Source organism: Ptychodera flava, chromosome 18, assembly GCF_041260155.1.
Source record: "Ptychodera flava strain L36383 chromosome 18, AS_Pfla_20210202, whole genome shotgun sequence".
In the NCBI taxonomy this organism is placed as follows: Eukaryota; Metazoa; Hemichordata; class Enteropneusta; family Ptychoderidae; genus Ptychodera; species Ptychodera flava.
This window is the reverse complement of record NC_091945.1, coordinates 34,086,046-34,100,835: the sequence shown is the minus strand read 5'-3', so window position 1 is coordinate 34,100,835 and position 14,790 is coordinate 34,086,046. Positions and strand designations below refer to the sequence as shown.

Sequence of the window (14,790 nt, the reverse complement as noted above, 5' to 3'; positions counted from 1 at the left end):
ATTCAAAACGCAAGCGTCAAATGGCCACTCTATCAACTTTGTCACACCATAGGCCCGGCTGCGTCTCGCCATAAGCTTTTCCCACACGAACAAAACATTACCGTGCACACAAATCCAAACTTCCCTACAAATATTCGAAGCGAAACAAACATTTTTATTAACACAAAAAATCGTATAAGAATGTAGGAACACATATTCGAAACGAATCAAACTCAAAATCGACACAAAAAAAAACATTTTGGATAGTATGCTGGGGAGGCTTTTTCACATTTTTTTACATTAGTTTCTCATCCAAGGTGAATGGATTTCTCAGCAAGCTCTACCAACTCAGCCTTTTTAGCTTTGAAAGGAATCTTCCTTGCTTTTAAAAATTATGAAAGTAATGAAATAAGATATACTGATATTGTCACTGTACGGTCGTTTTTGGTCTATGAGAGCTGAAGGGCTCGTAACGGCCACACTGTAAAAAAAAACAGACACAGACTTCTTTCCCGGTAATGAATATGTATTTTATTTTATTCCATTTAAAGTAAAGCTACACTCTTTATTTTTGTAACTGCAGTACCCGATATGTTATGTCGCATGGACGGTGTACATATCCGATGTCAAAAATAACACGACAGTTGCTGAGTAAACATGTACACAACTATCCCTGGGAAAGTTGAGTTGTAAATGTTTTGATTTTAACGACATTTCAAAGATTCTTCTTGTGAAGAACAAACCGACATTATCCCTGTGTGTTTGAAAAGACTTTTCTGAAAAGGCACAGGCTCAAACAGACTTAGCAGTTCGCAGTTGTGGAATTCATTTACGTGAAAAAATGGCACACGGTATCCTGACTATCGTTTATCTCGTTTTGAAAAAAAAAAACAGATCGTTACATCTTTGGCATAAAATTGACCTATATATGAAAGGCAGTCGTAAAACCAGTTGTGATATGTTGAGGATAACACAAACAACTGAACAGTAATTATTGCACCATTTTCTTGCTCAGAGGGGCAATATAACAACAATCGCCAAAGCTTTTCAGCAAAACTGAATATGTAAGTTTCATGGTACGGCGATTCTCAAGTTTAAGTTTTATAGTTAGGCGATGCTCACGTTTAAGTTTTAAGGTTTGTCGTAATCTTATAAATTCTCTAGGTATTTAAGACAACGTAAATTTTCAACGCAAACACCGCAAATTTATAAACGAATGAAAATTTAAAGTAAATATTTGAAATTATTATATCTGAGTTCTGAAGGAAAGTCTGGACCGAAAAGTGACTGTTAGCAAACCATTTATACTCGTTTTGGCATAGTATGCATAGATTCTCTGTATTCTTCTAAGTGCTGGTGTAGTTACCAAGACGAGTAACTTCTTCTTCCGGGCAGTCCTCTGTCATCTTTGCGATCTACAAACAGAGGTAGGGTCATAATAATTGTGTTGCTGGAGTCAAGTAGTAATAATGTTCGAAATGCTCAAACACATACCCACCAAAATACACGTCTACAATGTTCTGTATCGAAAAGCGAACACTCTTACCTCTCTGGTAAACATTGGAAGGTACAGGAACGTCACAGAGAGTACGACCAGGAACAGCGCCCTCACAGTTCGGTATTCGTCGTCGTCCCTACTGTAAAATATGCACATCCACGTTGCCAGTACAAAGGCACAGATGAGGATGATAAATGTTGCAAAACACTGGAAAAGCAGAATAATTCCTGCAAATGATGTAATGGCTTGGCACTTGATAACGACAGACTCAATGCCTAATACGAACACCGACACGAAGACGAAGATTAGACAAACAAAAGTTACAACCTGAAAGAAAAGATAGGGTATACGTAAGTGATCAGGAGGCTCACCTAGCTCTCTCATACGATTCAATCATTTCTGAGAGGATCGTCAAATCGTCGATGAGCATGCATATTCTCACTGAATCTTGCATAGATGCAAGAAAATTCGAATTCTGTCTAATGCAACCAAATGCCCTGTGGTTTATGTAAAGCTTGAATTCATATCTCAGCATTTCTTTACGGGAAGCTGTAACGTTTTACAACATTTTCATTTTTTTTCTTTTTTTCTGTAAAACAAACAAACGGAGTATTCTTCTCATAAAAACATATTGTTATCAAAACCTTGCCAATCGTTGACACATTGTCTTTGTCCGGACTAAAACTCTCATTAAAACCACTGTAGATCCCTGTGACAAACTTGTCAATACGAATTGATATTCTGAGTGTAATGTCTGGTAATGGATGTGGTGTTGAGAAGTCGTATACTTGTCAATACGAATTGATATTCTGAGTACAACACGAAATGCTGAAAATCCATCAACGAGACGGCTAATTGAGATGTAGTGGAAGAACGCTAGCATACTTGAACAGTGCGACGATTTAATAATAACAGGATTTATGTACGTTTTTATTTCATGGTGGCAATTCCAAATAATTTTGTCGTCTGATTTCAATAATCGCCTTCGCTATTCTTATGTTCCCTTACTAAGACAGATATATCTGGAATGGAGGTTAAAAATAATACTCGTGTGAATAACTCACTCCTAATTTTGGCAGCCTTTCCATAAATTCTTTTGCAGCCATCTTGAGAGGATGCGAAACACCTGGGATAGGGAAGTACATATGTTTACAGTTAAGCACATTAAGGTTTGAACACACACGTTGATGTAATTTTTTGTGTCCACAAAATGTTGAAACAATCTTTGCACATTATACAGAAGTCAAAATAGTTTACACCTAGCCCATAACACGTGTCGACAACATTTTATTTCTCTTGTTGTCTTTGCATTTAATAGAAAGCAACGGCTTCTTCCAGCAAAGTAATTCTAGACACTTCATCCCGAACATACATGTGGAAATGGCAGTAATACTACTCACCAAACCAAGTCTTTACGGGTGCTAAATCCATCATACAGGGCATTTCTGTACACTGAACTCTATAGGATCCGACGTACTTTCTGGTTTGTTCAATACCTTCCCTCAGATTCATTTCAGGAACTGATTGACACTCCTTGGTGACTTGGTACGGTGGTTCTACTTTGACATCGTGGAAGACGAAATCATTATCACCGATCCATTTCTCAGAGTCAGAGTCTTGGTATTTTTTCTTGTGACCTTCACAGCTGCACCGGACTCTGGTTTCATATCTTTGGAAAAATGTAATAGTAATAAGATAAAATCTGACCGAACGATTTTTGTTACATGTGCCTACAACATACATGTATTCTGCACGTCGCAGCAGCTTTCAGTGTTTCCCTAAGAAAAGCTGTTAAAAAGAAATGTAATACGATGGGCATTCTTTTTTCAGTTCTTTTCACAAATATTACAGGAATTGTGGTTGTGATAATATGAATAATAAAGTACTTTAATTTACCTCAGCGATGGCATCCATGTGCTGATGATATCATTCATCTGCTCTTCGACAAATATTCTTACTTCCCTGCACTTCGCTGGATCAGGTTTTGGATGAAAAGGTTTAAATGTCCTCTCTGTTGTTGAATACCACATCACCATGACAATGTCTGATCCAATCTTTGTCAGTGTCATTCTGTGTCGCTTACTGACGGGAATGCGAGCATGGTGATATTTCAGGTTTTTCCTGAGAGTGGTTTCGTCGATCTCTTCGCGCCAATTTTCCAAACAGCGAACGACAAGTCGATAGTAAAACCTTCTGGAAGAAAACCACCAGAGAAATGATAACACAGAGGCAGGGTGTGGTAACTCTTCTGATCTCCAAGAGGAAGCACTTCTAATCTGTCAAGCTGAAGCAAGGAAGGCACTATGTACGCTGTTGACACGTGTTTAGAATTCAAAGGAAATACGAGATCAAAGTTCTTGAGAAGTTCTACCAATCTTTTCCTTCCTTCACTTGTCAGAGAGCGTCTGTGCCTGAATCTTGTGACTTCCGTATTGCGCCCGACGTCAACCTGATCTTGACCTACAGGGAGATTATTGTTGTTTGGAAGATAAAAAACCTCCGATCTTCGCTTCCATATCACATCATTTTCACCTTCAGATTTGTCAAGAGTCTGGGTTTGTTCTGGAAGATCAACGATCTGCGAAATCCCAGTAAAGTCACTTTCTGTCTGCGATTGCCCTCTGCTGTTAGTCCTTTGTCTTTCTTCAAGCAGCAAGTCCAAGAGCTCCTCGTGCAAGATGCCGTGGCGACGAAGGTCGATGAGGAATCTTTCCTTCTTGGGATGTTTGAAAGGAACGTCACCGAGTTTGATCGATATCACCCGACCTAAGATGGTGGTTAGCCATTTTGCTTCTAAGACCAGCAAGTCTTCAAAGTGGTACGTGATGCCAGTCTTGTGGAAGTACTCGAGAACTTTCTCCGATTCTTCTTCCCCGATGCCCAACTTTGCTGCTGTGTTCTTAAAGAATGAAATGGTAACAACGTGTTTGTTGAGATCTTTTAACGCCTTCAGGACAAGTTCTAAGCGGAGCCATCTCACCGGTACATCTTCGGTGAAGATTGGTACTTCAGAAACCTCTTTTAGACACTCTCTCAACCTCTCGATTTCGGGATCTTCTTCCTCGGTTCCGCTTTTTCTGTTGTCCACCATAAAGGTTTCTTGAAACACATGAGCATCAAACGCCTCTTCGCATGCTTCTGCAAGATACAGCCTAACATCATGGACGAATTCATCCTGAAATAGTTTAAAATGGAATTCAATAAATTAAGGTAGAATGTGCCTCGGGCAAAGATATTCAGACTCTCAAACTGTTAGGCCAAAAAAATTGATTTGTTTCTGGTCACCGCCCGCATCACTTCAAAGTGTGCGTCAACTCTTTTTTCCTGTTTTTCATTTGCCCCCCCCCCCCCAAAAAAAAGATTGAAAAAAAACCGCGTCGCAGCACCATTTTTGCCACATGTCAATGACCAGAAACAAACGTATTATTTTTTTGGCCTTAGAGCATTCCTTTAATCTACCACTTGCGGGGATCATTTAGAAAATTCTGGAGTAAAGACTTAATTTTGTGAAATCGGGAACTTTATTTCCCCATGGATCACAAAGGGATTGTGGCCATTTTTAATTTCAAATATCTGTAAATTTTGGGTAATTTGTTTCTCTAGAACCAAAATTTGCACGGTAACCCGCGAATTTTCTTCTGTACTTTGAAATAGAATGGTTGAAAGTTTGCTCGAGAATAAGTTTGAGTAAAAGCTTAAGTCTTCCATTTTCGAGGCGTCAGCTACCTTGATGCGACGAATGCCAGATGCACTATATCAGATTGGAATAGTGTTTTGGCAAACTACTATAACACACATGACACATATCTGTCAACTGCTTAAACATTTACATTTAGAATTTCCAAACCAACGCCATGCGGTCGGTGTGTATTGAAAACATGAGATGATAGTTCAAGAAATTGAAAATGATCTAGAACTAGAATACTATAGAGGCACAGTGCTATTCTCATATGAGAATATAATATGAGGGCGCTCTAGGATATGGAGGAGAACTTGAGGCTGTGACAAAGTCTGGGAAAAGATTAAAGAGCAAGTGATTGCTGTAAATAACCTGTTCATCCTGGCTTAACTCATCCTTCTTGGTGGCGACCAATATTACCAGTGGAGAACTGTATTTCTGACCATTAATGTCGAGTTTCTCTGTCGACTTCTTGCTGCATGTATGGATTGAATTCAGCCAAAATGTCAAGTAGTCTGAAGGGCGGAACAGATTGGTAAGCGAGTCAGCTTTGTCTGTTGTATGAGCAAATACTTTGCATACCAAGCACTATTCACAGGCAAAATGATGATATAATGGTTAAGAAACTCGACATGCCATGTCACACTGATAATTATGTTATACAAAATAATTCATGAGCTTAGTTATGCGTTAGCGTCGGCGTTGACTTCTAATTGTAGTCAAAAGATCATAATTGGAACAATGCCACATTTGCAGTTATCAGTTAGTATATATTTGAAAGCCCTTGAAAGCTCTTCTGCCAATACAGAATTCGAGCTTGGCGTGCTGGCGTTCTTATTGTTTATTGGGAATTCATCATTTTATAAACCTTGGCTTTTAAAAAGCATGACGACAGAACAACATATTATGTACAAGCCTCTGGCCAAACATTAATGGCATCATCATAATCTTTTACAAATCGAAGTGTAGTAAATATACGCATAAAAGTAAAGCCGGTGAAGATTACCTTTATACTTCATTTTCTTTTTCCAGCATTGGCGTTCACCTCTAGATTCACACTCGTCCATTGGACAATCGTCGTCCAGGTCACGTGATGCATCAGCAACCAGAATGTAAATGGACTTATTGTCTAAAAACACCTGTTAAATATTAAGTTCGCTTTGCATTATCAATCAAAACATTTTGTTACTACAGCGCTATTCATGTGCTGAGGTGTAGGGAAAATTTTAGTACCAGAGTTTCTCAAAATGTACTAGCTAGCCGATACTGACGTGGGTGTTACGGCGCTGTTGTTATGCACTAGTTTGAAATACACTTTTCGGTCATAATTCTTCGATATAAGCTTACTTTTACCTTGTTGGATATTCACGCACTGTGATTCACTGTCAGGACAATTATTGCAAAATCATATAGCTGATTGATTGATTTACGGTTAGCCATTTTGCTTTGGCTGTTTGATTCGTCGGATAACTTGGGCATGACTTTACGATCAACAGCTGGTGGGTCCGATGATGATCATAATGGAAGTATAACATCTGTAATTTTCATACATTTGTCACTGTCATTCACATTTTTTCCATTTGCTTTACGTTATAAATAGATTAATTAAAGAAGGACTGGTCACATCAAAACAAAATCAGACACATCTACACTGCACTGGAGGAATGCTTCGTGAATTCATTTTTGTCACTGAAAACGCTGCAGGGATATCTGTCAAAATGTAAAATTCAACGTAATAGCTTCATCTATTGCTCGATCTTACTGAGTAATGAAAACAACCAACATGGCCTTGGAAGAACTAAAGTTCTTTTTACCTGATGAGTAGTGTAGTAGATACTCTGCCCCGCGAAGTCCCATAAACCAAAATCACAGAAAGAGTTCATGTCCATTGCAACCGTATTTACGTTGAGATGCTCCAGAAGTGTTTGCTCGTCCTCACCGTTGAGGGTTAACTGTGACAACAATCCAGGAACTTCAAGCTCATCCTTGTGCACTGTTGTCTCCTTGTCAAGGAAGGGTTTCTTTTCTTCATCCACTGCTACACCGATATCTTCGTCGACTCTTTGAGGGGCAGCGAAATTATGATTCGGTGTACTTTTCTTTGACTGCCGTCTCTGTCTCTTTTGCAGAATATCTCGCATCTCGTCTGCTAATAGACCTCGCATAGCAACCTGCGTTGGTGTACCCTTCGTTTTATCTGCCACTGAAACGTAATATATATAGGTATTGTGATTGCTACCAATATTTTGCCTGGATCATGATGTCTTACTGTAGTTCGTCGCAGACCTGGCGAAAACTAACCAGTCCCACACAAAAAAACTGTGAGCTCATCTCAGGACTAAATTTTCAGTGACGCAACATGTAACCTTTCATGTCTCTGATATTTATACCTATGTGCCAGTAAGATGTTTCAATTAAGGGGAAACGGTCGTCTGAACTGCGCCTGTGCGAGTTTATTGTTTGATACAAACAATGCATTTCGTCATCATAGCTGCAAGACTTAAATTATGCCACGTAGATTATGACAGACATGTTTTAACTTTCATTAATCACCATTGTACCTTGGATACAGTGTTTACATTGGTCGTATGGGTCCCATACGACCTTTGAGCGCAGTTCCGACGACGACTGTATCCCTTTAAGATCTACCAATTATGATCTAACAACTACGTTGTCGTTACTTTTTCGCACATTCGAGAGTTGTAATGATGGCAGCATCAAAACGCGGTGATGGAAATGAGAGTAAAATAGTATTTTATATACCTGCGAAAAAGTTCGATATATCGATAGAAAATCGGACCAATTCGATGCCTCTTGTCGAATCGTGTCTAGGATTGAATTCTTCCTTGAAAAGACTTCGTTTGAGACTTGTTTTGCCGACTCCGAACTGACCGACTATCATCACTCGTCCTCGTTTGGTTTTGATTGTCTTGTTAGACGTTAACAGGGAGTGTTCAGCTGTTATGGCGTTGTTCATACTAGTCTGGGTTGACGGTCTCCTGAGCCCGAATACTGTGACAGAAGAGAAATGAAACGAACAAAATATATTTGCAAATATAAAATGTTTGATACATATAATATGTATTTGAGAACGTTTTACAGTTGAGTGACCAATTCCAAGGTGGCAGCCTATACATTTAGGATGCATATATCATTGTCCAAAAGGTGTTTATTTGAAAGTTTATGTATACTTAAAAGTAACTGTCACCAAATGTATATCTCAGAGTCTGAAAGAAATACAAATCATAACATGCGGGTATATCTTGGTGTAGAACAAGCTGCTACTTCAAATTGAAATCGAGCTCATTACGTGCTCAAGGCTAATTATCTGCTTGAATAGTAAATATAAAACTATATTCACAACTTAATGACATAATACCATGATGAATATTTATATTTTCAAATATCATTATGATACCATCAAATTACAATTGTTTCCTATTTTTTCAGAACGATTCAATTCATCTTTAGATATATGCCCCATCAGCCCTTCATTAATTCTTCTTGTCATACAAGAGAGTTCTGATAATATCCCGTTCCATTAATTAAATCAGTTTTTTTGTCTGTTTGACAATTTCTTTTTGTTTCGAAGCTGTGCAGCAGCCTACATATATAAATTGTTAATATTGTTATAAAAGTACATACGCGTTATAAATTGTGGTGAACGAGCACATTATGTACGTTAATAAAAACGATGGAAAACGTTACCATTTACGGTCTCTTCGGGAGGGCGAGCTTCAACCTTTTCGACGCGAACTTTTTTGACTGGTTTTCTTTCTGTGGGACCTCGGCGCAATCGATGTTTCGCTTGATTACGTTTTCTTTCCTCCGACGCTTCTTCCATGTCTCCTTGGGTCACGTCCCTGTCAAAACCCAGACGGTACCTGACCTTTGCATCTTCAGCCAAATCTGACCTCTTAATCTTCTGCAGGAGCTTGACTAACACACTGGACTGGGTTGTCGAAAGATGACCGATTTCAATAAGTTTCTCAAATACCGCCAATGGACCCTGTTGCACGAGTAATTCTCTCTCTCGTTTCTGGATGCTTGGAGTTAAACCACCGCATAATTTGACAATCTGTACAAGGTCACCTGCGAGAGATTCGGGGAAAGTTGGTCTGTTAGCAAGGTCCAATACATTGATCGGCCAGGAGTTGTGGTCGCCTATAACGATGTTAACTCTCACGAGAGAAATAAGGCTGGTTTTTACATATTATCGCCAAGTTCTGCTTTATTGTTGAGCAACACGGATACACATTACGGTTTTAGCTTTGGCAGCTTAGGACATGTTTTGGCTTTTATACGAAATAGACTTGCTGTGTTACCGATGTATAAAAGCAACAAAGTGTGGGCGTCTCGAAGGGGTGTTTTGATGACGGTGAAAGACGAATCTCCAGATGGTTCCCTATTCTTGTACTATATTTCTGTCGATTGATACATTTCAGTAAAGTGACAATGTGACATTAAATTGACATTTGAAGAAAGGTCGGGGCAAACACAATTATTGATTACATCATTACAATATTGTAGGTATTGATCCGTTAACTCCCGTTGTCACCGTGTTTTGCATTTCTATAGCACTAGTTCTCACAGCAAAAGCTTACAAACATGTCAAATAGATTCAGAATGAACACAGCTCTAATTCTGAATTTAGTCGAAAGGTGAGCTCGATAAAGATAACTTAGAGAAGTCTTTCTGTGTAAGTTAAAGTTGTAGAAATATCAACATAGCCTTTTTGCATATCCCTGGGCAAAGACAATCATACTACAATTGGAATTGTTTTACAACTTAATGTCAATAGTTAACAAGGGACAGACAAGTTGAGTGCCAGAGGAGAAAACTTTGCTCACCTTGACCTATTTCATCTGACAAATCCGTCAGATATGCCTTGAATCGATCTTGTGCCATAGTGCTGATCTTTCCTCCTTCAGACAACGGCGGCAGCTGTCGCTTCGTCAAGACTCCCACTCCCCCTTATCCTGTAAGTCTAGAAAAGTAAGTTTATGTCTAGTTAATTTATACTGAAATATTTACTGACAAAATAGAAATAAGTTTACTTTTCAATTTGCAAAAAAAGTTACAATATGCGAAAATAAATCATAATTTGGAATTATTTTGTAATTTGATTCTTCATGATCTTTGAAGGCATCTCCGGCAACTATTTTTATTTTGGAGCTGCAAAGTATCTTCGACAAGTGTCTTGCTTTTGATGCAATGAAGGAATGAAGGTGAATATTGTGTAATACTTACAATATGATATGGAAATTACATAAAAATTAACATGTACAATATGGTACAGAAAACACTCATGCATTGGACTGGAATATTTTTAGATTAGGCTAACTATGGGGTTTTTTTTTATTAATTCATACGTAAAAAGATTTTGAGAAAAGAATGCAAGGAAAACTTATTTTTCGCTAAAAGTATTTTCCGTGCCATTTCATTTCCATGTTTAACGTATTATTAATTTAAAATAACCAAGAATAAAAGAGTTTGATTCGAATCTGATTAAAATCACTGATGGGGAGATAGGATATACCTCAGTCTATACAAGGACTGGAAAAAATTAGCAACTTTGGAAATGTTGCGATTTCTTCATGTGATTGAATCAGATTCAGTCAGTCACGAGTGACAAACGTCACTTTGCGCTGCCGTTGTGTGTATAGCACTTGAACTCCACCTTCCTACGTGTGCGTTCTCTCCCACAACACAGAGTGTCAGTTAGATTATTCAGTGTTCTGTCTTATATATTAAGGAATTGCGCAACTTTTGCGAATGTAAGGAGACGCCACCATTGTAAATAATGGGCGCCACCATTGTAATTTCTTAAAGTGGAAAATCTCAACCCCAGAAATTGGGCATGCCAATAAACAAAAATTTTCCCCACTGTCAGTGAAAGGTTATGCTAAAATAATCCTTTTCCGTCGTTTCATTTACATATAACCTGCAGCAGGTCATTACAAGCAAGAGTATATATTTAACCACCATGGACTGTATTATATGATCAGTTCCTACTCAAAGAATGGTCATTCTAAAATCAACCGCGCACTGAAATCGTTATTGTATATTCTATTTAGTCATAGTGATACACACTTAACCTCTAACCTCTCTGAGGTCAAGTTGTGTTGTGCCATAAACTTCCTTTTTAGCTGGTCTTTTCCGCCAGGTTGGGACAAAGCTTTCAAGTACCCGAAGAGTAACAGAAATATTTGAGAAAAGCTTTGCCAACACAAAGACAAACATTTTCAAAATAAGGGGCTCGTATACAGGATGAAGGTCGTCTACATTAGTGACGTCTAACTTATGACGCTATGTCATCATTCCTTGGTAGAGAACTCAGTGCCAGAGATGAATATATTCTCATTAATATAGGTAATCGAAAAGTTTTGAACAAAACAACAAACTGATAAGTTGAAAAGACAAAGACCGACCCATTGGAACACATTATTTCGACATCAATCTACATATGTTACAATTGCTTTTGGATTTACACTGAAAATTGTCTACAGCAATGTTCTGTGGAACGAGATCATCGGACACGATTTTAAAGCATTAGCATCGGACACTGTTCGAAACATAACGCTATGATGACTTTCCAAATGCTAATACGACTTTGTCACTAAAATAAAACGTCTGTACGTTAGGACACTATCTTGTCATGGTACAGTCTCAATACTGTCAACGAGTCCCTACGTTAATTTTCATGGAATATCTCGACCTGATATGAATGCCATTACTAGATGTGCATGTCCTTATTATGACCCAATATAACGCCATCAATACAGTCCGTGACATGTACATGTACCGTCATTCTATGAACAGCCGCGTAGCTGCCTACACAATAAGTGATAACATTGCAGGGAAGGGACCGTAGGAACTGCCCTCAAAGGTCGTTTGGGACATAACGACCAATCTAAATGTAGTATCCAAGATACGTTGGCGATTGATGAAAGTTAAAAATGTTTGTCATCATGCGGATCGTAAAATTTAAATGCTGTAGCTACAATGACGTGATGTCAAGATATCGTGTATGAAATACATTGGTTTGCAAACTAGAAAGTTGCACAGGGGCAGTTTCGACGACCCCTCCTTTAAATCATGGTGTAGGACTGTGCTTAGAATAAACAATCAAAGTTTACGATACAAGAATACGCAGTTGTACAAATAGCTGAAATTGACGTTAGTTGTTTGCGTTTTGAAGAATTTGAAACGCTAAGCCACTGGTGTAAGTAGTATGTGCAGTGTATGTGCCTTCATTCAACTTTCTTTTAAAGACACCACTGGCAACAACGCCAAAAATAACAACAGTACATTTAAAAAGCCACATACAACTTTCATTTCGTCATGAAAATGGTCAAATGTAACTGCAGAATCTAAACAGCAATTTCCCGATTGGTCTGATTAAGCGCACCGAACAGCCAAGCTATCGTTGATTTGGGCACGGTCACTTTTGGGTCACTCGTGTTTACTGATGACGTAAATCTTTTGTTGGGAGAGACTGACTCATTGTCTGGCCACGAGGCGCTCTGTACAGTTACCAAATCACAGACATGCTGGTAGATATTAGGAGTGAAAACAATGTCTGCAGAATTTTCGTCTCTGAAAACTATGAACATGTACGTTCTAGGGTGACCCAGGTAGCGATTTCCAAAGTCATAATGTCTAGGCCTGTATTGTTTGCCCTGAACTCAAGCTGCTCCAATAAATCTTGGTTAACAGACAACGTTCATGTACTGTGCCGATAACTACATGTCTACGAGATAAGCTTTTTCATTACCTAGTGCAATTAAATTTCACCATAAATTTAATTTTATTCATATGGTGTAGCGGCGTTTTGTACTCTGTCGTATGGGTTGATTTTTGTTTCTATTTCCGTTGAAAATGTACAGCAACTTTCTACTGTTGTTCTATCGTCTATAAATAAAATGCGACATTTAATGTGAACATAGAACAACATATGTTGAAATGTGGGTTGTTCAGCGCAGCGGATGTTTAAAACAGTAATCACACACAACCTGTCATATCATGCAAGCTACATGTATATGTTTGCAGTTTCGATCTGGCAATGCATTTGTATAATCATGGAGGTAAAAAAGAGATTTTACCTCCATGGTATATAATACATCTCGAATCTTTGCCTGTATCTATGGCGCCATTTGAACTCAATTTTGTATTTCGCTACACGTTAATAAGCTTTATACATTTATAAAAAATGTGACCATCGGCGGATTTTGCTAGCCGCATATAAACACAACCCTCTCACTTCCCAATTGTTGACCCGTATTGCATACACTCAATGGTTTTAGGTCAGGTTGCAAGCTTAATTGACATACACAGTGGAAGCGAGACGTATACAGACGTCTGCGATAAAGAGGTTGGACGGTATATCAACAGTGTTCGAACGAAAGCATGTGTGCCATGAATACCTCATGCAACATTAGTGACACTAATGTTGTATAAAAAATTGAACAATATGTACAGATGACTGTACAACAACACCTGAACGCACGCCCTAACGATGAAACAATGCATATGTAAATAATATCCAGTCCTGTCACTGTTGTATGGTTAAGTACATAGAGGTAGTTTCTACCTATATAGGTTATTGAGTACGACCTGCTCTAGTTAAATTTTCCGTGTGTCTTGACAAAATTTGACGGCTTGAACACCTTCTTACCCAATTCTTGTCTGCTATCCTGCCATCTGCATGGCATTGTACGTCCAGATCACACCGATAGTCATACTTTGAGTCCAGTTACAGTCATAAATGATTTCTGCGTGACGGTTAAGATTAACAAAGAAATGAAATGGTCTCGATACCGTGAGGACGTGTAACGCCCAGTTCTTCAGCACCACGCTAGTCAATCGAGTGTACCTCTCTCGGAAAATCGATATTTGTCTCCTCCACTCGAGTATGACCCAGAGATCGACACAAGATTACGGAGGAGACCAGAAAGAACGCAGACTGCACTAACAATGGAGGCAGTGACCCACTATCCCGTACCGAAACCAAATAGCCTATGACCTTTGACCTGTGGCAGTGTACTTCGTCAGTGTGCACGTCAATGTGACGGCGTCCTGACAGTGGAGTACCAGGAACCTCTGTGTATCACACTGTATGATAAGTTGAGCCAAACGATTACCATCTGTTGCAATATCAACCAAGATAAGTGTTTTCATAGTGCTAAAACAACTGGCACCATCAATTGCAGAATCGAAAAGATATTCATACAGCAGCTATATCGATTTCAGTGTCAAGGTTATGTTTGTTGGTGAACTGAAGAGGGACCGTGATTAAACAATGGACGTCAAAAACAAACAAGACATGTAAAGGAAATGACAAAAACAAACCTCAATGGGAATAATAGTATGAATTCATACCTGTTAGGGATGTACAGTTAGTATTGTGAGTAATGCGTTCAGTAACACAAATATAATTTTTTATTGCGTAAAAAGTCAATTTTCGGTTATACTTTGGCATATAATCTTGATGACCAATCGTCTTATTATGCAGACAAGAATTTAAAACAACAGACTCAGAGAATTCTGGCCGGATGTAGATAATATAGAAAACACGATAAGGTTTAGAGAAGGTCACGTTGATAAGTGAGTGGAACCGGCAGTAAAGAGATTG

General features: G+C 38.6%; 1 protein-coding gene across 1 annotated transcript; it reads right to left on the bottom strand.

The window, feature by feature from the left end:
* Positions 1-133: 133 nt before the first annotated feature.
* LOC139117453 (uncharacterized) lies at positions 134-14,178 on the bottom strand. The gene is made up of 12 exons (XM_070680572.1): positions 13,834-14,178; positions 10,007-10,143; positions 8,865-9,248; positions 7,920-8,168; positions 6,971-7,359; positions 6,163-6,295; positions 5,529-5,671; positions 3,374-4,652; positions 2,878-3,146; positions 2,542-2,603; positions 1,526-1,804; positions 134-1,394 (listed from the first exon to the last, which is right to left on the bottom strand). Exons 2-8 carry the CDS (start codon positions 10,062-10,064, stop codon positions 3,588-3,590), a joined length of 2,421 nt encoding a protein of 806 aa, XP_070536673.1. The 5' UTR covers positions 10,065-10,143; positions 13,834-14,178; the 3' UTR covers positions 134-1,394; positions 1,526-1,804; positions 2,542-2,603; positions 2,878-3,146; positions 3,374-3,587.
* Between the last annotated feature and the right edge of the window lie 612 nt (positions 14,179-14,790).

What these genes read in the sequence shown, in the direction of transcription:
- LOC139117453 (XM_070680572.1), bottom strand. Translation starts at nt 10,064, where the DNA reads ATGGCACAAGATCGATTCAAGGCATATCTGACGGATTTGTCAGATGAA. An exon ending in TCCCGAAGAGACCGTAAATG is followed by an intron (nt 8,169 to 8,864) that starts GTAACGTTTTCC and finishes CTTCTGTCACAG; the next exon opens with TATTCGGGCTCAGGAGACCG. An exon ending in AGTTAAGCCAGGATGAACAG is followed by an intron (nt 4,653 to 5,528) that starts GTTATTTACAGC and finishes AAACTATTTCAG; the next exon opens with GATGAATTCGTCCATGATGT.